General features: G+C 32.0%; 1 protein-coding gene across 4 annotated transcripts in view; it reads right to left on the bottom strand.

Annotated features, from left to right (window-relative positions):
- ADGRB3 (adhesion G protein-coupled receptor B3) overlaps positions 1–25,540 on the bottom strand; it is an 882,558-nt gene that overhangs the window by 399,871 nt on the left and 457,147 nt on the right. For all 4 annotated transcript variants that reach the window (XM_051997212.1, XM_051997213.1, XM_051997210.1 and 1 more), the window contains 3 exons: positions 17,226–17,375; positions 15,655–15,730; positions 2,090–2,192 (listed from right to left, as the gene is read on the bottom strand). In XM_051997212.1, coding sequence (XP_051853172.1) covers positions 2,090–2,192; positions 15,655–15,730; positions 17,226–17,375 — 329 coding nt within the window. The remainder of the gene's footprint in view (positions 1–2,089; positions 2,193–15,654; positions 15,731–17,225; positions 17,376–25,540) is intronic.

Genomic DNA, 25,540 nt, shown 5'->3' with positions numbered 1-25,540 from the left:
TTATTCATTTTATCACATGCATTTAAAATTATTCTGAAAAAAGATCTATAGTCTTTACTGAACTACCAAAGGGTCAGAATCTTTAAATTGTGTAAGAATCTTTAAATGATATAATAAGAACAATAGGTTATGATGAGCTTTGAGTCCTTATCTTAAACTAAATCCTTTCTGTGTTGTTTATATTGCTCAGAACACATTCAGACATTAGATAGAAAGAAAAGGTCTTTAACTAATGCATAAATGTTCTCTTTTCATTGGGCCTCTCAGACTAACCCACTCTCTGAATTTTTACCTAGACCCCTTTGTGAGGCCATGCTATATATTTATTTGTATCCATAACAATCTTAATGCTATTGTCATGTTGCCAATATGGTAACTAAATTTTAATTTAATATGGTAACTAAATCTCAAATCTCAAATGAGATATCTCAAATGAAAATCTCAGCTCAAGTATATCTATGTTGTGACCTTAGTTCTTAAAGATTCTTCTTCATCACTTTTTATTGATTTTGAATATATAATTTTAAATTATTCATCTGGAATAAGTTGTCATCCCATCTGTAAATATGTTGTAAACCTCCTTTAGAAAATGTAAATTCCTTGAGAACAAGATATGTCTGATTTTTGGTAATTGTGCCCCCTAGTGTCTAGCACAATGCCTGATCCATGGCAGAAACATCATAAATATGGTTACTAGCTAGGAGAAAGAAATGAATATTCACTGGATTTGATAGATTTTGGTAAATGTTGAGAAGAACTCTAGTCATTAAGAACTACTGAACTTTTAGTAGCAGAAATGCACTTAAGAAATTCTGAAGGAAGTGGGGAGTAATGAATGGACCACAAGAGTCCACAAAAACAGCCGAGTATTTTAAGTTTTTAAGATGGATTCAATGGAGGGAGGGTGTCACTATAGAAAGAAGAATTTGAAGAGGGGCCTCAGAAAACTATCTTGCAAATGTGGAAACAAATACACTGTGATGTTAATAAGGAAAGATTTTTTCCACCAGAGAAAAAAGTAGTATTGAGCCAGGGACCAAGTACCTAGGAGGAAACTAGGTATCTGGTACTTTCTTATTTTTAATAAATATAATAATAATAATAATAATTGCTATGTGCCAATATTGTTTCTACTTAGTGGAGTACATTTTATCATCACCTTCTAAAACTCAACATCTCAAGGCAAAAACTTATGATTCTGATTGCTTGTTGTTTAGATGTATTTGACTCTTGGTGACTCCATTTTGTTTTGTTTTTTTGGTTTTTTTGGCAAAGATACTAGAATAATTTGAAGAAACTGAGGCAAATAGGGTTAAGTAAATTGCCTAGGATCACACTGCCAGTAAGTGTCTGAGGCTGGATTTCTACATAGGTCTTTCTGATTCTAGGCCTGGTGCTCTATCCACTGAGCTGTGTATATACAACCAGTTGAACCAACCTAATTATGCAGGTAACTGTAGATACCAAGTTTTTTTTGTTTTTAAGAAGACTAAAGTTGCAATGAATATTTTTGCATAATAAAGGGAAAATAGGAAAATAGATCATTTAAACCTATTTGATAATGTGTTATCTTAAAGAATTATTTCGAAAATTAAAAATTGCTTTCAATTATTGAGAAAGGAGAACCATTTCCAAAATGCTTGGGATGGAAAATGTTATCTGTATGCAGAGAGAGAGAACTATAGAAACTGAATGTGGAGCATAGTACAGTGTTTTCACCTTTTTTTTTTTTTCTTGGTTTGTTTTCTTTTCCTTTCTTGTGCTTTTTTTTTTCTCTGTTTAATTGTTCTTGGATACATGACAAATATAGAAATATGTTTAAAAGTTTTGCCCTCATATAACCTATCTCAAATTGCTTGCTGGTTTAGGAAGGCAATGAAGGGAGGGAAAAATAAATTTGGAACATAAAGTCTTACAGAAATTAATTTTGAAAAATATATTTAGATATATACTATATATTTACATATATTTATGTGTTTGAAAAAAATAAAATACTATTGAGGAAAAAAGAAAAGAGACCCATTAATAATAACCTTTCAAAAATAAATCCTGTCAAAGAACCCAATATTATGTAGTAGATAATACTTACATTGGCCAAATGTGCTAATTCTATCTCCAGAAAAGCATCTGTTGCTTTGGGTTCAGGCCTTATTGTCACCACGATAATTTTGGAATTAACGACAGTAAAATTTCTAGAAGAGAATAAGAATCATTATCATAAGGAGAAATAATAATAATAATAGCTACCATAATTACATTATACCTTGCATTATAAATGAAAGTTATTTAGCTCTAGAAATTATATGGAAGCTTCTGCATATTGCAATCAGTTTTAGATTGAGAAGATTAGAAACAGCAGTAATAGAACTGCTATTACTAAATTTATTCACAGATAAGAGACATAGACTGAAAACTCACATCTCCTAGAAAATTTATCATTTATTTATCTCAAGGTTTATTTAAGTTTTTTTCTCTAGGAGTCAGAAACTCCCCTTCTCCCTTTTTGGATGGTAGGCTACTTTAACATATGCTTAGATGAATGAGTAAAGTGAAGGATGTCATGCATGCAAATGAGATTTAAAATTAAATAAATATTTTTCTAATTATGAAAAGTTTCTATATTCTTTGAGATGTACATTTATTGTTAGAATCTTATTCTCTGAAAAGAAAGATCAAATTATTTATAAAAATATCCTCATAAAAGGAAATCATTTTATACATATATTTAACTATAAGTAAACACATTTTATTAATAATTCCATATGCCAATATAATATAAAATGATTTATTTTTTCAACAATGTACACTTTTTTCCTATCAAAATCTTACAATATCATATCTGAGGCTATGACAATAGTGGGCAAACTCTCTCACAGGTTTGCTTAAGCTAGAAAACCTTTAACCTCAGGAATGGTTACTGACTGAGCCATTCAACTTACAGATGGCCCACACCCAGAAGTCTGGCCACTAGATAAAGAATGATTTCTCTCTCCACAGTGGTTTCTCAGAAAACTGTTAAAAAATGGTATGGTTGGGATCATGATAATGGAGAAAGAACTCAAGTCAATGACATTAGAGGTCTGTTAATGTGTTGCATTTTAATGTATTATATTTAATATTTTAATGTAATACTATTTCATACTATTTTAATATTTTGTAGTAAAAGGTATTAAAACATTTAAGATATAAATGTATTGAATTAATTGTTTTAAATACCTATAAGAGAACTAGTGCTTTCTAGGCTATATACTTATACTAGCTTGATATCTACTAACAAGATTCTGCTAACCCTGTTTTTAGGGTCCAAAGGGTTTAAATGAGGTGTCCATATCAGCAGATAAATTACTTATTTGTCTTTCCTCTGCTCTACACTTTCCATTTGGAATAGGCAGGATGATTTTCCATGAATCATGCATTATTCAGGCCAGGTTTTAGCATCTATCACAAAAGCAGCTACTCAATTTCAACACTGTTAAAATGATGTGGCACATCATCTCCTGGGTGATTTCATTTTCCTTAAGGGCACAGACTTTAGGGGAAAAATTCATGAAGTGTTAGTGAGCTATGGAAAATTATTGTCTCTGTGTTAGGAATGTAGCTTATTTATTGGCTCAATAACTCTGAACTCTTTTATAAAGGATGCCAGGTCTCTAGTTCTTCTATCAAGTGTATTATCTGACCTTTTCAAGAAATAAACATCTAAATACTGGATTTCAAAATATTTATCTCTCCCAAAATTAAAAATATACTTAAAGTTTTTCTTTCTTTGGATGTAAAAAAGAGGGAAAATTATGCTTTCTTGGAATCTAGTATTCTCACACCCACTATTAAGGACTTCTATAATTAACACCTGCATAGAAATGTGACTCCCAATTCCTTATTGTGTCATAAAATAACCTTAGTTTTTCAAAGACTGAGCTACTGCTACTTGCTGAAGTTCCTACCAAATTGGGTTTGTACTGAATACTGCCCTAGTCTTAATCTGCTCACAAGGACCAACCTAGGTACATATGGATAGATTTATTACCAATGGAGTGAGTAATGGATTTTTTAGCTATTTCAATCCATAGAACAGAGAAAAGTACAAAATGGCTTTTAGTGATATGAATCTCCTTTAGAAAGAGCATTAGTAGATAAATAGAAAAATTTATCAAATATTTACTATGTGCTAGGCACTTTGCAATGTGCTGGGGAAACAAATACATAGAAACAAACAACAAAAACTCAATAATTTTCAATCTCGAGAAGTTTAAATTCTAGTGGATGAAGACAACATACAAAAGGAACAGAGCGATAATACAGTATTAGAAAAAAATGTTAATTGAAATCTTAATTTGGACACTTACTAGTTGTATGTCTCTGGACAGATTATTTAACATCTATCTCCCACTTTCTCCATTTGTCTTCCTAGGGCATGTGTTTAAGACCCATAAAAGAAAATATTTTAACATTCATCAAAATGGATGATTATTGCCATGTGTAAGAAGCCAAGAAAGTAATGCTAAGGGTAGAGTTTTGAGAAAAAAATTGAAGACTAGAAGAACAGGGGTGATTTTGTTATTGTTAACATTTTGAAGGAAAAAGATACAGAAGAGAAAAATTGGTTTGAGAATCAAATAGTAGGATAAAAAGGTGGTATCTGATAGAGAAATTTGGATTTCTGGACCACAACTTAAACTGTTACATGTAATTGTCATTACAATGTAATAAATTACTAGCCAAGAATGGAGTTCCCATAACAAAAGTTCATAAAATCATATATGCCAACAGACTTGTAAATCTAATTAAAAGGGCTTTCAATTAAAAAATAAAAAGGGGAAGAGAAAACTACCTCTCATAGGGATAACAATGTTAAGTGATCCAGTGCTTAGCAAAATTCTTAAATTTTTCTGATCATTATTAGATCTGAGCTTGCCAGTTTTGTGTAGGATGTCCTAAATCAATTATCTACTTGTACACAGTGATCTTCCCACCAATATCAGTGTATATATGTTATTTCATTTGTAATCTTGAAGAGTCGTGGAGAGACTAAATAGGTAACTCAAGGCCACACACATTGTATTTATCAAAGGCTATACCAAAGATGTCATGTTACAGTTCATGGGCCACATGAAGCCCATAAAATTATTGAACATGGGCAAATTAAAATACAATTGGAAAATATTTTTAAAATAAATAAATATAATATTACATTTCAAAACTAAGTCAATATGTGGCCCAAAAGGATCTTTATGTATAAATTAGTGGCTCATTTTTTTTCCCTCCATTTGACACTTCTAGGTTCAAACAGTTCTTTCACGACTGATGTGTGGGCTCTCTAATTACACTATGCTGTCTCTTTTACTTGATATTACCTATAAGTCCTATATATTTATTTATTATAAAATATTAATCACATAAGTAGATAAGTAATAAATACAATAATAAAGAAATTTTGAGTTAAAATAATTAAAGAGAATGTCCAAGGTAAATGCATAATAATTGTCTTAAACTATTTAGAAATATCATGATTTCACACTAAAGAAGAAAAAAAAAATCAATATAACACAGTGCATCATTGTTAAAACCTATTCATTGCATATTATTTTCTTTAATTTATCTCATCAGTATATCCTAATTTTCCTAAGTGAATGCCTAATTTTTGATGGGTCATGTCAATTTTTTTTTATTTACTCATATTTCCTAACTGCGAACAAGGTTTGCATTCGTAGCTAGCACTGCTGACTTTAGCTCCCAGCCAAATGGATTCAGGTAATGAAACTCATCTTTTGTGTCCTTGATATTTGTGCTATTTAGGTTTTTAAGCACTCAAGTTATATAAATATGTTCTGAACATTTTTTTTCTTTTTTAAAGTAATGACATTATTTATGATTTTGTGATCGTTGTAGGAGGGGCTGCTGATACAAATTATAATTTAAAAAGCAAACAAATCTGCTCTTAGTACTAAAGATGAGTTTTGTTTTTGTTTAGTCATATCTGATTCTTTGTGATAAAAGAGTAGTTTGCCATTTTCTTCTCTAGCTAATTTTACAGACAAGGAGACTGAGGCAAATAGGGTTAAGTGACTTCCTCAATTATATTTTGTAAGTGTTTGAGGCCACACTTGAGTTCAAAAAGATGAAATCTTCTTGACCCTAGGCCTGGTACAGTATCCACTGCATTATGTAGGTACCAAAGCTGAGTTAATGTACTTTTTAAAGAAATTCAATTTAGTCCACCAAAAGGCAATAAGGCAAACATCATCAGCTAAGTAACATACCACACCTTGGTCAAACATGGTAAGCACATGAAATGAATATTGAAGATCCTTTGATTAGTAAAGGATTATTCAAAGTCAAGGGATTTATACATACTTTTAGAATTTAAGTCTTTCAAATACTAAGATTTTTCTTGATCTTGAACATATCTCCACATTTAAAGAAATGAAGTTAAAATAATTATCTAGTCTAATTAAAAGGTAACATTAAAAAGTCACTACGCTCAGAGGATTTTCCATGAAAACTGAAGTCAATTGTAAACTATAAGTTAAAACTAGAAATGTTTGATTTGTTTAGCAAATTAAAGGGAGACTGTCATTCTCAATGTGTTGTAGTGAGAATTTCATATTTGAACTTAGAGAATTTGGGTTGTGGTGCTTACTATTTGTATGACTTTGGATAAGTAATTTATCTTCTTTAAAAAAGACAAATTTTATAATGGGGGATAAAACTAGCTGACTTCTAAGGTCTGTTTTAGCTGCATCAGTAAATCTCTGATTATATAAATATACATTATTTGTATAATATACATGAATATATTACATATAATTATATCATATATTTATATATTATATGAGGATAAATTGTAGAAAAACTGCTGATTTGCATTGAACAAAGAATTTTATCAATGGTCTCAGTCCCTGCTTCCCCAAAATAATTGGTATATTTCAATATTTATAATTATGCACAATTTAATCTATTCATTTGATGTAAATTGTTGATTTCTAATTAACATTTGACAAAGAAGGAAAATGATGAAGTCAATGACATAATCATATTTCAACAAATCCTCACAATTAAGAAATGAACCCTAGGATTGGAATCCTAAATATTACAATCTTGTAAATTCACTTTAAAGAATTTGATCATTTTTGGTTGATTGTCTACAAGGTACATTGTATTAAATAGAATATGGTCATTGATTTTTTTATTCCTCTTATTTCCAATATCAGACGGTTCAATTGCATTTTCTATTTGCTCCTATTTGTAATATGAGGAACTGAAATAAGTTCAGTTTCCTAAATATAGAGAAATTTCAGTATCATTTATCATTATTAGGTCAGAGCACTTGACAGTAAATTCCTGTGGTTTTGCAATATTTAAATTTGTTCCATTTTCAGAGATTAATTTTTGGACTACTACTGATTTATTAGAAGGTAGCAGTTTTTCATTTTACTGTATTATTCCTGTCATTATCATAGTCTAGTGGAATTCATATTTTTTATTTGCTTCTTTAAGAAAATCCACAAACATTGGAAGTAGCATATAGGGGTATTCTCTCACATGATTTTTATGCTCTCTGAATATTGTTTCATTCTTACTGAAATAATTCCCTTCATCCATCAAAACAAAGAATTTGTAAACTGATTACTGAGTCCGAGAAATGGTGAGTTGCATAGATCCAATGATGTACTCTTTGGGCCTAGTGCCAAAGGGTATGTTGGAGAGAGGACATTTCTTGGGGAAGCAATCTTGTTCTCCAAATCAAATGTTCTTTTTCTCAGTTCTCAACCTTCTTGATCTCCCTCTATCTTTAAATTGTAGATCACTCTCTTCTCCATTATATTCTTCTGCCTTCACCCCCATCCCAGATTTTATTACAGTTTTCTCTCCTTGTTTTCCTATTAGCCTGGATGTTCTGTGGAAATTTTAAACTCAGTGTCCAAAATTGAACTCATAATCTTTCCTCCCAAATCAAAATTCTCTATTCTAATTCCAAAGTTCCCTATTACTATAGAGGGTACCAACATCTTACCAGTCCTCCAGAATAGTAATGTTGACTTAACCTCCCATATACAATTTGTTGACAAGGTCTTTTGGCTTGACCTTCTTAGCATCTCTTCAATATATACCCTTCTGTCTACTCCCACACTGGTACAAGTTCTTATCACAACTAGTACAATTGCAAAAGATAATCTACTGGTTGGTCTGTGTGCCACAAGTCTTCCCCCTCTCACCTCATTCTAGTATATCCTCAACTCAGTTACAAAGTGATCTTTCCAAAGCACAAGATAGACCATGATATTCCTTGCCTTTAATAAACTCCTATAGTTCTCTGTAACCTCCAAGATTACATATAAAACCCTCTATTTGGAATTTAAATCTCTTTATAATTTGCCTTCTTTCTCCACTTTTTCAATCTCTTTATATCCACACTTTACCAGGTATTCTGTAATTTAGTTTCACTGGACTCTTTGCTGATCCTTCCTAAACTGCAAGTATTTTAATTGGCTCTCATTCAACGGAAAGTCCTCTCTTACCTCTGCCTCGAGGCTTCCTTCTTCACCTCTCTTAAATTTGGTGCCTTCTCTTTAGTGATTAAGTCCAATCCAAACTATATATACAGCTGTCTACAAGCTATAAAACTTGCTTGAGATAATCATATGCATATCTCTAGATTAGGTTGTGAATTCCACCGGACAGGGACAGATTTTTTTTTGTTGTTGTTGTTGTTATTTTATCTTTCTTTGTATCACTATGCTTAATATAATACTTGACAAACAATAGACACTTATTAAATGTTTATTGATATACTAAGGGACCAGTGAGATAATAATCTATATTCTCCCACACTAATGAGCTTGTCTTCCCTCCTGTCTCCTGCACTATTTTTTTTGCCATTCTTTGTATTCTTAGAGGTTAGTACAGTGTCTGACACATAGTAGATCAGATTTAAAGTCAAATTTGAACACTTCCCTTCACTGTTTATAAAGTCACAGAGTAAAAATCACATAGTTATAAGAGGATAATTTGGGGAAAGTCTACATGAATTTAAATTACAGAGTGAAAAGAGTGCTGAGATAGTAGTTAGAAAATTAAGTTTAAATTTTAGCTATTCTGCTCACTAGTTATGGAGCATAGGCAAGTCTTTGAACTCTCTGACTCTTAATTGACTTTTTTTCTTTTTCCTTTTTCTTTTTTCCTTCTCTTCCTTTCCTTCCCTTCCTTTCCCTATCTTTTCTTTCCTTTCCCTTCCCTTTCCCATTCTTCATGATACTATTTATTATCCCTCTGTTCTCAAATAGTGTATGATCCATCAAAAAGAGTTGAATCCATTTAAATTTAAAAAGCAAGATAACCAAGTGGTGAAAATGGTTATACTTCACATGATGTGACTATATATGTAAGAGCAAATATAGAAAACCAAAGATTTGAAACATAAGCATGGTAAATTTTTTCTTCTCTTGTTGTGAAGGAAACTTTTAAAATTATCTCTACACATAACATTTCATGTTTTTCCTCAGAACACCCTAGAGGAAAATTATACATAGTATTGTTTTGAAAACTGGTGTACAGAAAATCAATTTTCTGCAAACCTAACAATAATATGCATGTGTATCAACCCTTGGGACCAAACAACTATAGAAATATAATTCAGTCTATACTAAAGTAGGCCCCAGAAATTTCAATAAATGATTAGGAAAACAAAGACATATGTTAGGAGAATAATATATGTAATGAGTAAATTTTTAATGGGTTTGTGAGACAAATTTAGTATATGTTTACCATTCATGTAGAGGTCTTTTTTTTTTTTTCTTATTTGAATCTAGCTAACCTAATACAACATGGCTTTCTTTAAAAATTCAAAGTCTAATTTTCTCATAAAAGAAAAATGAAATAGGCAATGTTTCATTAAAATAGCTGCTCTGCAACACTGACCCTCTAAAAGTCCCTAAAAGTTGATTTTAAAAGAAATAAAATCAATAACATTTTCAAGACAAGAGATAATTGCAATGGATCCTAGGTTCAAGGCCCACCTTTGATACAGGCTAAATATTTGACCCAGATAAGTAAATGAACCCCTTAGTGATACAGATTACTCTCTAAAATGAAAAGTTGCAAAGAAAATACTGACCTATGTGGGTGAGAGGATTTTCCACATCTGGGAACTCCCTCTATATATGAAAATCATAGGTTTAATTCCTATTCTCTATTTGAAGTGCAACAAGATATTCTTTTTTTTTCTGTTCTATATTGATATTTGATAATATTGAAATATTATCAAATGGAGAAATAATGAATTAGAACATTATTTATTGAGCACTCTCATCAAGTCTCTCATGAAGTACTTCTACTTTAATGATGGAGGTAGGAATGGACATAAGTACAAAAGAAAAAAGACAGAATCCCTGTCCTGAGGAAAATATGAAATATAGAATGAAGTCTAAAAGATAAAACCTAGATAATAGTCAATATAAGAATAAAGGATATTCTCAATGACAGATCAAAGCATAACATTATCTAAATATATAAGAAGATTTATGAGATTTTTTAATATTCTGAGCATACATTTGTATTGGTTGGCCAAATGATCACAATATGAATAATAATAGCTTGCATTCAATCCTTATAACAACCCTGTGGGGTACCTAGTCCAATTATTATGACTCCCGTTTTAAAAATGAAGAAACTGCTGATCAAATAAATTAAGTGACAAAAATCACATAGATAGTAATCATAGCAAGGATTTGAACTCAAATCTCTCCTGACTCCGACTTCAGTGCTCTTTTTCTAACTACACCATATATGGTTGTTATAGGCAGGACAATTTTTTGCTGGTTAGAGTTCTAATTTAGGTACATCAGCAATCAATTCAGTATAAATCTTGACATTCAGATTCTCTGGATTTCACATCTCAAAAAAATTCCAAGTTCTTAAATCTCTTGTTTCTCTAAAAAAAAAAAAAAAAAAAAAAAAACCCTGAATTTTAGTATTGAACAATGATCAAAATGTTCATAAATTCAACGAATATGAATTTTTAGAAGGGAAATTTAAAGATCACTGAATTTAAATCATTCATTTTACAGATAAAGGAACTGACCCCCCTCTCCCCCAATTTAAATGACTCTTCTAGGATCATGAAGGTGGTATTAGATCTGGGACTCACATTCTTATCTCCTCACCTCCAATAGCCATGATCTATATATATAGTCTCTCCACAAGTGTTGGTGATTATAATTATCAGTTTCTTTGATGTGGGAAAGATTCCTTTCTAGATTCCCACCCCCTCCTAATGAATGTAATTACCCTTTAACTCACAAATGCTGGTCCCTTTGTATTTCTATAGAAGATCCGGGTCTGTCCCAGCCCCACCAATATCTGAGCCAACTTTGGGGCTACACCCAAAAAGCTCATCTAGCTAAATCTCCTATTATAAAAGGGCCACGCTGGGAACCCCCTCTTTGCAGAGATCCCAAACATGCTAGCCAGGTGAGTACCCTTTGTCCCCTGCCTACCTTATCTCTACCTTTACCTATCTCCTTACTTCCAAACCCAATAATAAACCTCATTTACCACCGTATCCTTGCGCCGAATCCAAGAGGGTTACAGGGGGAACTCTGTTTGACTCCCTGTACCCCAAATCCGCCACTAGACCTCACCTAAACCTTAATTTCATTTAGGTACTCCAAATCTAGACCTCAACATCTTCATTAAAATGTCATTACATTTTGAATGAACTCGTTAAAAAAATGCTGACATGTTTATATAATTAGTATATATTCCTTTTTAAAAGAATTCTGGTATGTAAATATTGTTATTTATATTAGCTGTTTTTCAAAGAAGTTTTCCTGGGACCCTGATGACTTGAATCCATGTGTTTTGTTTTGTTGTTTTTTTATCTTGTTTTTCCATATGAAAATCAGAGAGACAGAAACTCATCATACTGTCTTATAAAATTCTTTGAGTTTTGTATTTGTTTATGGAATTTTTTTCTGCAAGGCAATTAGGATTAAATGACTTGCCTAGGGTCACACAGCTGACAAGTATTAAGTGTCTGAGGTCACATTTGAACTCCTATCCTCCTGCCTCCAGGATCATTGCTCTGTCTACTGAGCCAACTGTCTCAGAGTTCTTGCAAGAAAAGTGTTCTGTCAACCTTAAAGTCCTATATAGATGTATCTATTTAGTGTTACCTTTCAAAATAACATCACAACCATCACAAAATAAAATACATATATTATAGCAAGAAAAAAATATACATTACTGAAAAGAGACAATGTGACATAAGGAATAGAAATTAGCCTTGGAGTCAGGAAGACCTGAACTCTCCAGCATCTATCATATATAAAAATCCATCTATTAACTTTTCAGGAAATCTGATAAGACAACTAATTGTAACAAAGGTGCTGACTTTCACTGGTAGAAGTTTACTCATCAATAAGTTCTCTCTTAACAGGTCCTATCCCTAGTCTCCATAAAATTATTATTTATATCACATCCCAGTTCAAATGCCATTTTCAGCATTAGGCCCTTTGAAATTCCTTAGATGATAGAGTTTCCCCAAAAAGATTATATTTTTTATGTATCTATGTTTTCTTTCTCCTGATGAAATATAACTTAATTCTCTGAAAGCAGAAACTCATTTTTGTTTTTATATTATCAGATTCTTGCTTAGTGCTTGGTGCATTATAGGCATTTAATACAATGGTTTCTGATTGATTGATAAAATGTAAATATATATATATATATCTAATAGATTTTTACTTTAAGTTAAAATAATAAATATAAGAAAGAATAAAAACAAAAGAAATAATAAAAGGAAATAAAAGAACATAAGAATATAGGAAAAACAGATCATTTTTTATGCTGAACACGTGACTTATTTTAATAGTATCCCTTAGAAATAAATAGGGCTACAAAGATAATGAAGGAATCTAAATAGATCCTGGAAAACCACTCTTATTTGGATTAGCATATGAACTATGTACCTTGAGAGCACAAGGTTGGTGAATTCAATAGAACTAATTCAGGGAAAGATGGCCCATGGGAAGATTGTCATCATAGCTCAGAGAATGACCTTGATATTTGTTATCTCAATTCTTCCAATCACTGGAAAATTAGAGTTGAGCTTCCAAAAGTAAAATGGAAGCTTAGACTGGAAGGAGACCTCATACAGAACAGGATGAAGATATCTGTTTAAAGAAAGTCATCATGATTCTGGTCTAATTTATTACTAAATTATGGCTTTTGGGTAGGAAATTTAATTACAAGAGTCAGGACAAACTTGTACAATATGACTAGAGATCTGCTTTTAAGCAAACCAACCAGGACAGAGAAAACAGGTGGATAAATGAGGAAAAGAAAAAAATCTTAAGGATTGAAGCAAGCAGATTTTCAGGATTTTCTAAAATAGGTGATAAGTAGAGGAGCAGAGTCAATTAAGAAAATCCTAGTACAATGAAAAAAATAATATTTGACTCTGCAGTCAAATACTCCACCCACTTTTGACAGGTACTAGTAATGTGTCTTTGGGGAAGGTATTTAATCTTAAATCTCAGGTTCCTCATTTTTTAGAACAGAGCTAAAAATAATTTCATTATTTTTATATGAAATATAAAATCATGTATGTAAATCATGTATGTAAAACATGAAATCATGTATATAAAACACTGAAAACACTTAAGTGCTATATAAGTACTTAATATTATAAGCAAGAAGCAGTACAGCCTATGAATAAAAGGCTAGCTGCAGAATCTGAACAATTTGGATTTAAGTTGTTTCTGGCACATATTGATTCTATGACCCTGGAAAAATCATTTAACTTTTCAGTGTACCTTGCAGTTAAGACTGTAAACTCAGGGAAAAGTACTGACCTGGGTTGGTACAATATGTTTTTTCATTAGAATCTCTCTGTGGTCCAGTATATAGAATGTCTAGAGTCGAGTCAGATAATGACCTTTGCCAAACTATTTAATCTTTTCCTATTTCAGTTTTCTCAACTGCATTGGTGAGAATAATAATAGCACATGTCTTTCCTGGTTCCTCCCTTCCTTCCTCAGTGACATCATAGACATAAATAACAACAACAAGGAAAATACTGGACCAGAAGGCCTAAATTCCTGTGGGTCTGAAGTTTGATAGGACAAATGAGGATTTTGAACTATAGTTCCAGGGAATATATTTCTTTACCAAGCCTTTTCCCACAGGGTTTCCTTATAGGCCTAGAGCCTAAGAGAAAGCACTGATGGCTAAACATGCTTTACACTTAAAGCAATTGTGGAAATCAGAGGTAAGAATTTTCATTAACACACAAATAACCATTCCCTCTCCTCCTCCAAACAAAGCAAAATGAAACCCACACCTAGCTGATTATGAAATCTCTAATCCAATGCAAGAAGGGAATTAATGAAAATGCTTTGCTGTGTCTTCTCTGTATGTCTTTTCTGCCTAACTAATGTCTCTTTAGTGGCAGAAAAGTCTGTTCCACATTAGAAAATCTGGGTGACTCACTGACTACATTAATAATGTGTCTCCTGCAGAAAGATTTTCCCCAAAGAATCATGACTGTTTGCTGCAGCTGCAGAGTTTAGAAAGGCCTGGAAGCTTATGCAGGAGCCTGCTTTATGCTGGGTTGAGATCTAATTGTTTTTATTTATTGTACTGTTTGTTATCTCTTCCTAAGAATACATTCATCATCCACATATTCTCAAGAAAAAAAAAAGCTTAAAGCTTTCCTTGCGAAGGAGTGAGTGAGCAGGGTGGTGTGTAATTTTAATACAATATAGTTGGTAATTAGGAATCCTCATTAACATCTCTCCTCCTAAGAGAAGTGCAGAGGGAAATTGCAGATAGTGCTATCAGTAGATATACTAAAGGATATTTGCAATGATTTATGGCAAATTCTTGTGAGAAAAAAAGATACTTTAATGAGATAAGGTAAAATTAGTGATTCCTCTTTGTAATTATATTATTTTTGGAGATATGTGAGGGGGAAAAGAAAAGTACAAATCTATGGGTTTTATCCAAAAATAGTCTCTCAATAGGTCATAAGCATTATTTCTTAATGTAGATATAATTGGAAATGTATTTAGAAGTAAATTGAGATCTTTTGCAAATGAAAGAAGTCATGGAGTATTTTAAGTGATCATATATTGATGAGTGGTAGCATTAATTACAAATAGTAAGAAGAGTTAAATTTTTTCTACCATTCATTATATTAAATAGCCTTAAGGATTTTTTTTTTTTTTTTTTGAGTTTGAGTTGAGATAGAATTAGTTAAATAAGAATGACAGCACTATAATCAGATAATCCAATCTAATGAATGGATTCCTATCATATTGGGATGAGGCCAGAGTTTTTGTTTCATTTGGGCTAGAGAACTCTAGATGAGGAAATTCCTACTAAAGTAGGTTTGCATTTCTGCTGTTTGGGAGTAGCCTGGGAAAATGAAAGCCCAGTGTCACAGAGACAGTTTGTATGAAAAAGGAGAACTGAATCCAGGTCTTTCTGATCCTGAAGCAGGTTATCTATACATTATTCCATGTTGTCTAATATTAAACATTTTTATTTAACTTGGAAATGAAATTACTTATGTTTACTTAACCTATGTCAACTGAATTGCCTTTTTTTCATAATATGCCCTACAATAAGTAGAATCTTTACATTTTTCCTTACCTCAAAGTAGGCAATATAAGATCTAAATTTTTATATAGAACTGCTCCAAGGACAAACACAGAAGATTCGTCTAATTCTAAAGAGAAAAAAATAAGCATATTAATACAATAGCAAGAAAAAATATACATTTTGAAATATTGCAACCTATTGGACTTTCTCCAACTTTCCCATATTGCCAGTATTCATATAGGAAATATGAGAATTGAACTGAAATTCATTCTTTTCTCTTTATTTTGCTGTCTCTCCCAATAAAATGTACCTGAGGGCAAGATTTTTTTTTTTTTTTGCCTTTCTTCATATTTTTAGTGGTTAGCATAGTACCTAACACATGTCTGACATAGAATAAATGTTTCTTGACTGACTGGTTGATTGACCTGAGGAATCACTATTTAATTTCTCTGACATATGAATCAAAGCAGGGACCGTATACATATGCCAATATTTATACTGTCTTTCCACTGTTCTATCCCTTACAAGGCATCTGCTTTAATGGAAGCCACAGTCATGTAACTGAGGAGGGGGTAAACTAAAGTTCATGTATCTTAAGGCCTTGTAGGGACCATGGCCTTGCAGTATGCTCTAAAGCATGAAAGAGAATTAAGTCACAGGATGATAGATTCATGATTGGGAAATATCTTAAAATTTATCAATTTGATCACCTTCCTTTTACAGCTAAGGAATCAGAGGCCCATACAAGTTAAATGACTTACCTAGTGTTACAAGGAAAGAAAGGGGGTAAATCAGAGTTAGAATCCTACTCTTCTGACTACAAATTGAGTGTACTTATAAGTGTACCATGAAAAACATTTTTTTTTTCTTTTTTGAAAATAGGAGTTCAATCATATGTACTAGTCTTTTATTATTTCTTTCCATTTTTATGTAACTAAGGATTTTTTCCCTAGATATTTTGAGCCATATAGAATAAACAAAAATATTGTCACCTTAGTAGCACATTTGAGAAAATGTTTTTTAAAAACATAACAAAAGTTATTTTTTCCATTTATATAATACCACTCTATTATCCAGTAATACTGGCTTGCTTTCTGCTCTTTGCTCATAATACTCCATCTTCTGGCTCCAAGCATTATCACTTGTGGTCCTCCATGCCTGGAACTCTCACACTCCTTATCTCTACCCTCAAGCTTTCCCAGCTTTCTCCAAGTTTCAGCTAACATCTTAACTTTTGAAAGAAGTTTTTTCTAGTCCTCCTTAACTGTAGTGCTTTTCCTCTGAGACTATCCCCAATTTATCCAACATATATTTTATTTGTAAATATACAACAAATAAATTTAGTTGTTCACATATTATCTCTCCTAGTCTCTATTCTCTTAGAATAACTCCTAGATATTTAGAGTTATCTCTTTGAACTTCTTGAGATTGGAAAGTGTTTATCTTTAACCATACATATTCAGTGCTTAGCACAATGCTTTGAACATAGCAGGTGCCTAATAAATGCTACTTAACTGACATGGAATTTAATCTTATTATCAGAAAATACTTTAGTTCTAATAATATGATAACATTGGGAAAAAATCAGATACTGGTCACATGTTCATCTAATTTATCCTTACCTCTTGATGACATTGGTGTGAAGATATTTTTAGGAATAACCACCCTGTCTTCTGAGTTTCTTGCCCAGTCGACCATTCCTTTCCTTCCTTTCATTGGGAAATTGATGTCTGTTAAAACAGAAGCTGCAGGAAGCTTCTGAATACTAGCCACTATGAAGAAAAATCCTAGAATCAATAGAGTCTTTTGCCATATTTCAACATAGTCACATTAGAGTAACAATTATTACATTTTTAAAAATAAAAGCTCAAGGCACAAAAATATTAAAATGAATTGTAGTTAAGAATACTTCCAAGAATCAAATTTTATACTGACTCAATGTAATTTTTTTATCCTTAATGGGAAGAAAATAGAGTAGGATGAATAAAAAAATATTTCAAAGTAAAATTGTAATATCTTCTTGTAATTATTTGTTAAAGTATATTTGCACAAAGAAGAGAAATTATAATAAATGTGTACATATATGTATACATATACCTACACATATCTATTCTTATATTTTCTAGTGATATGCCAAGTCATGTCAGTGACCTAGTCTTTCTAGTCTGAAACATGCTACAAAAATTACCTTAGAGGATAGAACGATTGGGTCAGATTAGCACAATCTTAACAATGTTAATATCACCAACGCAGCTACAATGGCATTTGAGAAAAATAATTTGAAAATATTAGTTTCTTGCAAACAACTATTTGAAAAAATAACTTGATGGGACTTGAGGTGAATGTCTGTGTGTGTGTGTGTATTTGTGGTTTTGTTAAGCCTATCCACAGAAGAAAGACAAATCTATTTCTCCCTATATTATCATTCTTTTTTGAAAACTTTGAATATTACTTCTGTTTTGAAATGTCAGACTATCAGTGGGAAACTACAAGACCAGAATAGAATTTAGATTGTCATAGGTCGTCACTGTGCTGAATGTCTTTACTTAAATTGTTTTGCTTTGTCATAAGGAAACGCTCAATCTAGAAGGGATTTTTTTTTTTTTTTGCCATAGCTACAATACAAAGACAAAGTATCAATAAAACATATTAATAAAAGGAAAATCAAGTCATCTGTTTGTTTAGGTGAACCCATCACAGCATATCAATTAACATCTGATAGCACTTTACACAGACTTTATTTCAGTTTAGCTTCTCATGATAATCTTTTCAGATGTGTAGTCACTGGAATCATTTTTTATGGATGAGATAACAGAGGCACAGAAAAAAATTGATGAAGTTGCAGATTTAGCTACTTTGTAAATCCTATAAGATGGTCACTGTGATACATTTGTTTACCCACTTTAGCACTTTCTTTTTATAGCTAAAGGATTTATATAAACCAGTCTTATCATTTCCCTTAAAAATCTGACACTGAAAAGCCATGGTAACCATTAGTTTCAAGGAAAATTCAGGTTACTTTGAAGAAAATGACAGGCTTGACAAAATTAATATGTCAAAGGACAATAGATTCAAAGATAGAAGAGACCTGAGAGGTCACTTGGTCCAGCCTCCTCATTTTACAGATGAAGAAACTAAAGAATAATGAAGGCATTTTCTCCAAATCACACAGGTGGTAAATGACAAAGCCAAAACTTGAACCCACATCCTCCTCCCTAATCAAAATCCTTTTATAATCTATTTGGTAATGTAAGAAAAACAATTTAGGCCAATTATGCTGATGATCACTTGAATATTGTATTTTATAATCAATTTCCAGTTATGATAATGCATTTCACTTAATTTTTATATGGGTCCTTACTGTGATCCTCATTAAGATTTTGTTCTAAGTGTCCCAGAGAGGGGCTAAATGGAAAGACAGTGGAGGAAAGTTATAAAAGCTAACACAACAGAAAAATTAAAGTAAAATCCATTAGGCATCTCAGAAGTGGATTTCATTTTAAAGGAAATTGTAATTTAAATCAAGAAAAGAGGAAAAGCAAGATGTTAACAATATTAGCACTATAATGTATGACTTGACAATTGGCTTTTACTTCCAAATTAAATTGGTTATGTATTAAAGCATAATATTAATGAAACAGAACTTAAAAGATTTTTCAGGCTTTCCATCCTGTGCCTCTATTATTTGGGGTTTATAGCATAGGATACATTTTACTCCAAGGCTGTAATTTGACATTAAGAGATAATATTAGGTAATAGCACGATCACTCCATTTGAAGAGAGGAACTGGGTGTGGATACTGTTTCTTATTACATACATTACTTTGGGCAAGACTTTGTTTCCTCATTGGCAAAATGAGAGAATTGGCCTCCAGGACATCTAAGGATACTTCTATCTCTAAGTATTGGGATACATGAATCCCAAATGATTTTTAATCATTTGCTTAATAGACAATGGACACAAATTATTGTTCTTGGATGCAAAAAAGTGTTTAGAGCTAAGGCTTTATTATTAGAATGGAAGCTCATTGAGGGCAATGTATTATTTTTGCTTTTTAATTGTATTCCTAGCATTTAGCACACAGTAATATTTTATTGAATGTTTGGTGATAGATATTTCATTATTAAAACACCAAATTTACTTGTCAGAAAATAGTAAAATTTTTTCAGTGCTACTGGAAATACACAAGATACTTCAGGATCCACTAACTCAGCCCCATGGTACTTGCAGAAGTCATCACTTTAACCAGAAAGTGGAAATAATTCATTCTTCCTAGAAATCCCATGGCCCCAGTTTCAATTATCCTAGTGGCTTTAAGAGAACTTATTTCTTCTCTTTATTATATCTATTGTCTACAGGGAGAGAAGGATAAATGAAAGTCACCTATTGTTACCCAATTATTTAAAAAGCAAGGCAAAATTTGATGTTCCCTGAAGTATGAAGTATTCTCCAGCTTTTTTCATGCATTAGCCAAAGGAAGGTAGAGAACTTTCAAAAGAAGAGGATACTTTCTTTACCAACTATGTTGTTTTAACTGAAATAAATTGTAGTTTCACAGTTTTCACGAAAATATGGTCTTGAATATTTTTAGCAGCACATAAATTTATCTCATATGATATAACATTCACACTACTAAAGACTAACACATACTTAAATCATAAACTGCATAAAAGACAGCATTTTGCTACAAATTAATTAAGAAAAATACAAAAATGAAAAAGGATAACTTTTTTGTCAGATGTATTAATAATTACTTCATAAGACCACTATGGGAGATAGTCAACCTCCTAGGGCCTAGATTTTCTTAGATGTATAAACTAGACTAATTGGACTCTAATGCTTCTTCCAACTCCAGATCAACAGCTATCATCAATACCTTGGAGTCTAAACCTGGAAACACTCGGGGCTCTGAATGGAAAGATCTTCCCTGATCCATATCTCTACCTTACTTCCTGGACACTTTTATATCATTCTTCAATATACCAACTCTTGTCTTTCTGGTTGTCCTTTATGCAATATCACCATATTAGACTTTATGCAAAATCACCATATTAGCAGGCATATTAGCCTGCTCCCTCAGGCTAGTGGATAATTTTCTATTTGTATACCCAGTGCTGGACACCTAATAACCATTTAATAAGTATTCACTTTATCTATCTATCTGCCTGTCTATTATTTGTCTACCTATAATCTTATTGCAAAGACTTTAGTAAGCAGTCAAATATCAGAGACACTTTTAACCTAGGATCATGAGGTCCTAGATTTAGAACTAGAAGGAATCTTAGAAGTCACATAGACCAACCTCCTAATTTTACATATGAGGAAACTGAGACCTATAGTGTGAAGTAAGTTTTCCAACATCACAGAAGTATTAAATATCAGATCTTAGATTTGAACTCAGGTATGTTTAACCTCATAGTGCCTTAAACATAGTAGGTGTTAAATAAGTTTATAGATTTTCTATATTATATAGCCAACCATTTTGTAGACAAAATAATGTTTGCCTGGAAAAGGAAATGAATGTATCTGGTAGCAAGAATGAGGATAAAATAGAAACCATTTCAGTAGTATTTTGGTACTTGTGACATCACAAGTATCAGAGGGGAAGACCTGCAGTGTATTGAGTAATGCCTCTTCAGAAGATTTATACGAAGATGTGGATGTGAATCTCAGAGGATGTGAAGTCATGAAAAGGCTGTAATATGCATTTGTGGAGGCAATACCTTATATGGCATCACAGTAAAACTTTAGGGTAGGCTGCCATTAATTATGAAGTATAAAATATTACTTAAAACAGTATATGATTAGTCAAAAATATTTGGACAAAAGGCTAACTGATGATTCTGCATTCAATTTGAAATGCTTAGAGAGAAAAAAAAATACATGAAAGATGACAACCCTTTTCTACCTTTTCTATAGCAAAAACCTCTGTACTGGGCTTAAGTGGTCTTTAGGGAAATAGGAAATATCTAAATTATATGAATTCCAAAGTTAGAGGGTTTGCTGAATTAAAACCTATGCCTTATACTACATCTGGAAGTAAATATGTGGCTTCTTCAGATGGTGGGACATATGCATAAAGAGCTTTGTACATTCTACATTAAATCACTGGACTATGGCAATAATTCTTGCATTAGAATCAATTGCTGCAGTTTTGGTGATGGGGCAACTTTTCTCCAAAAAAATAATAGTACTGAAACTTCTCAAAGAAAATTACAATGTTTGGAAGAAGCCTCAAAGGATGCTGTGTCCCTGAACAAATAAGCACATTTTCACAGCTATGAGAATTATTCTGGATATACTTTTTCATATTTTCATTATAACAGCAGATCTAAATTTTCTGTAATAAAAACATGTGATTCATCATGGATAAACCTTGGGGAGAAAACTAGCCATACTTTCCCTTGGCAATTTCAATACTTTCCCATTGACTGGATTGAAGACATATTAAATCATCATTTTTATTAAAAGTCTTAAAGAATCTCATATTGAACCTCCCCCCCCCCAATGTTTTGTGTGTGTGTGTGTGTGTGTGTGTGTGTGTGTGTGTTCATCAGAGATACATAGAGACAGAAATAGAAATAGAGACATACAGAGATATTGACAGAAATAAAAGGAGGACCAAAGATAGACAGATATATAGGAAAGATGCAGAGAAAGACACAGAGACTGAGAGAGACACATAGATAGGGACACACATAGATATAGACAGAGACATAGAAATAGATTAAATCAGAATGATTAGACTAAACAGAAAGAGATACATAGAGAGAGATAGACAAGATCAGAAAGAGAAAAAAGTAGAGAGAAAAAGAGAAAGACACAGAAACAGAGAAATAGAGCCAAGAAAAACCCCATGATATCAAAAAAAGAGATATTGAGCCTGCTGGTTGCTACTCACTAACATTATTACCCTAGAAGTAAAGCCAAAACAATTCTTTTTTCTCCTGTTTTTTAGTAGAATACACATGATATGAATAACGGCCCTATAAAACTCCCTGAGTACAGGGATCATATTACTTTGTATCCTACTCAGGACAGTGAAGCTGTTTAGTAAATTCCTTGTGTTATTGCAACAGAGGTTAACAGACAATTAATTAACTAGCTTAAAGAGGACTAAAAATAGGACTAAAAAGGAACTAGTATAAAAGTACAGATAGAACTGATGACATTTTACCACCTGATAAAATATTTGACTTTCATTTGTCATTCTAGTCAATAGTCCTATTTTTTTCCTTAGGCTTTAGTTTAAATATTTAATCTTAAAAAACATACACACACACACACACACACACACACACAAATATCTAAATGTTCAAGAAGCAAGATCACATATTTAAAATATGAGAGCCCATTCTTCTGTACTTATATTTGCCATCAAGGGAACTCAAAGATAAGGCCTCTTCATTCCACTCAATCTTTCTCTTTTTCTTTTGATAGAAATTACCAGAGTAAAATGATTATTTAGTTATACAAGGTTATCTGAGATAAAAATCAATTGCTATAATAGATTAAGTGAATCAATGTACCACTGTGACATGTGCTACATTTCCATATCTACCAAGATTACAGAGAAACCTTCACTTCCTGCAAGGTAGTCACATGAATACCTTAAATTGCACCATCCATTTTGTGGCATTAAATAAATGTAAACCTGTAAACTTTTAGTATAAAGACGTTCTTGAAACAAAAGTATGCAATTCAATGTTCTTGAAACAAAAAGTGCAATATATGATAAACTTGTTTTAGAGACAGGAAGGCCTTTGTTAAAGAATTTAGGAGGCATAGTAGATAGAACATTAGACCTGAGCTCAGGGAGACCTGAATCACCCTGCACAATTTACTTAACTTCTGCTTGAGTTTCTTCATCTCTGAAATGGAGATAATAATAGTATCTCCCTCCTAGCATGTCTGTGGAGGATAAAAGTGAGCAGGTGACTTTGTACAGCTCTCCTTCACTTAAAACCAATTCACTTGCATGTCATGGTATCCTCTTCCTGGAGTCATAGTCCTCTTCAAAAATGGACAAATAACAAACTCCAAGCAATATTATAAAGATAATATGGGATAAAATATCCCATTTATCCCATGCAAACTTAAAATAAATCTATTTAAATGATACATAGTAACTATTAAGTTTTGATTGTGACACATATGATTATATAAGTTGGTGAAGCTGCCCTGTGCATTCCTTTAACTTATTTTTTCATCAAAGGGGCTCTATTTCACAGGTTCTTAATTTAGAATCTGTTAAATATTTTTTAAAAAAATTATTACTGTATTTTATTCAATAAAACTTGTTTCAAAATTCTAAGGATTTTATTTTATGCTTCAAAATATGGTTTTTGGGGAAAGACTTCTATAACTTCACCAGGCTGACAACAAGATTTATGACACATAAAAAAAGCTAACTGTACAAAATCTAGCTGTAAAAAAAAATCAAATCATAAGATGCATTTGAAAATAATAGAAAATTTAAGCAAAAGTAATTAAGAAAAAATAATTAAAGACTATGAAACCTCATTAGAAATTCTGTCTCTTTAAAAGCAAAAAACCTTTCCACATTGATGCTTTTGATGTTTTTAAAGAAAATTGCACTATGTACAATTGTTCTGACCACATCCAATTCTGTCTGAACTCATTTGGTGTTTTCTTGGAAGATTAGAGTGGAAATAGTGGAGTGATTTGCCTTTTTCATCCTAGCTCATTTTGTAAATGAGAAAATGGAAGCAAACAAGGGCAAATGACTTGCCTAAGGTCACAGCGCTATCTGAGTTTAGATTTGAATTCAGAAAGATGAGTCTTCTTGTTTCCAGGCCTGGCACTCTATGAGCTATGCCATCTAGTTGCATTGCTATTATTGTTTAACAGCAAGTAAATATACTCAGAGGAAGGGTATACTGGAAGCAATAGCCTTGGCTAAGTGACACAGAAGCTCTTTATTGTATAGTATTGGACCCTAAGTTAGGAAAAGCTCAGTTCAACTTCTGTCTTAAATACTTATCAAATATGTGGTTCTGAACAAATCACTTAATATCTTTGAGATTCAGTTTCCTCATCTCTAAAATCTCTAAAATATTATCTAATTCACAAAATTGTTATGAGAATTAAATGAGTTAATATATGGAAATGTCTTTGCAAATTTAAAGTTCTATATAAATGCCAGTTATTATAATTGTTATAATTATTATTGGAGTTTGTAAACCATAAAGCAACATATAAATGTTAACTCTAGTTATTATATAAAACCATTTTTGCAAATCTTAAATCACTACATAAATGCTTGCTATTGTTATTACATATCAAACAATATGACATAGAAATAAAATAAATCTTCAGTTAAAGAAAATAAATGCAGTGTCTTGTACCTACAAAAAAACATTCCAGGGAACAAAAACAATGGGATTCTATAGACCAAAGATGCTAATTCCAAATGTGTATATTGAAAACCTACTTTTGTTTGTTGTCCTAATTATATAATCTATATGCTTTATGGTAAGCAAAAAAGCATATAAGATAGGAATGTCATAGATTTAGAGCTAGTTAATTAGAATCTCTAATTTTACAGTCTAGCAAACTGAGGTCTAGGTAGGATAAGTGTTTTATTTGAGGTCCTCTATGTAATAAGGTTCCTGACTAGGTCTCTGAATGAACCAATAAAATTTTCTGATCACCATATCTTAGGGATGTATTTCAAACTCTTCGCATATTTCCTTTCCCCTATCACAACTTCTGATAGAGCTCTCATTCCTGCAAGGTTCCCATCATTTCTGCATCATCAACCAGTGCCTTTTTGTTCATGTGAATCAAGTCCAAAATAAGTTTCCCCTCATTGATTCTTCAGTTTTTTGAAGGACGCATTTACCATTAAGGCAAGCCAAGAATTTATTAGCTTCCCTGCTTTTGGCAAAGAGAATGCTCACTTTATTTATTTTTT

The sequence above is a fragment of the Antechinus flavipes genome, chromosome 4 (assembly GCF_016432865.1).
Source record: "Antechinus flavipes isolate AdamAnt ecotype Samford, QLD, Australia chromosome 4, AdamAnt_v2, whole genome shotgun sequence".
Lineage (NCBI taxonomy): Eukaryota > Metazoa > Chordata > Mammalia > Dasyuromorphia > Dasyuridae > Antechinus > Antechinus flavipes.
The sequence above is the reverse complement of the archived record's forward strand: the minus strand, read 5'-3'. Positions and strand labels throughout refer to the sequence as shown.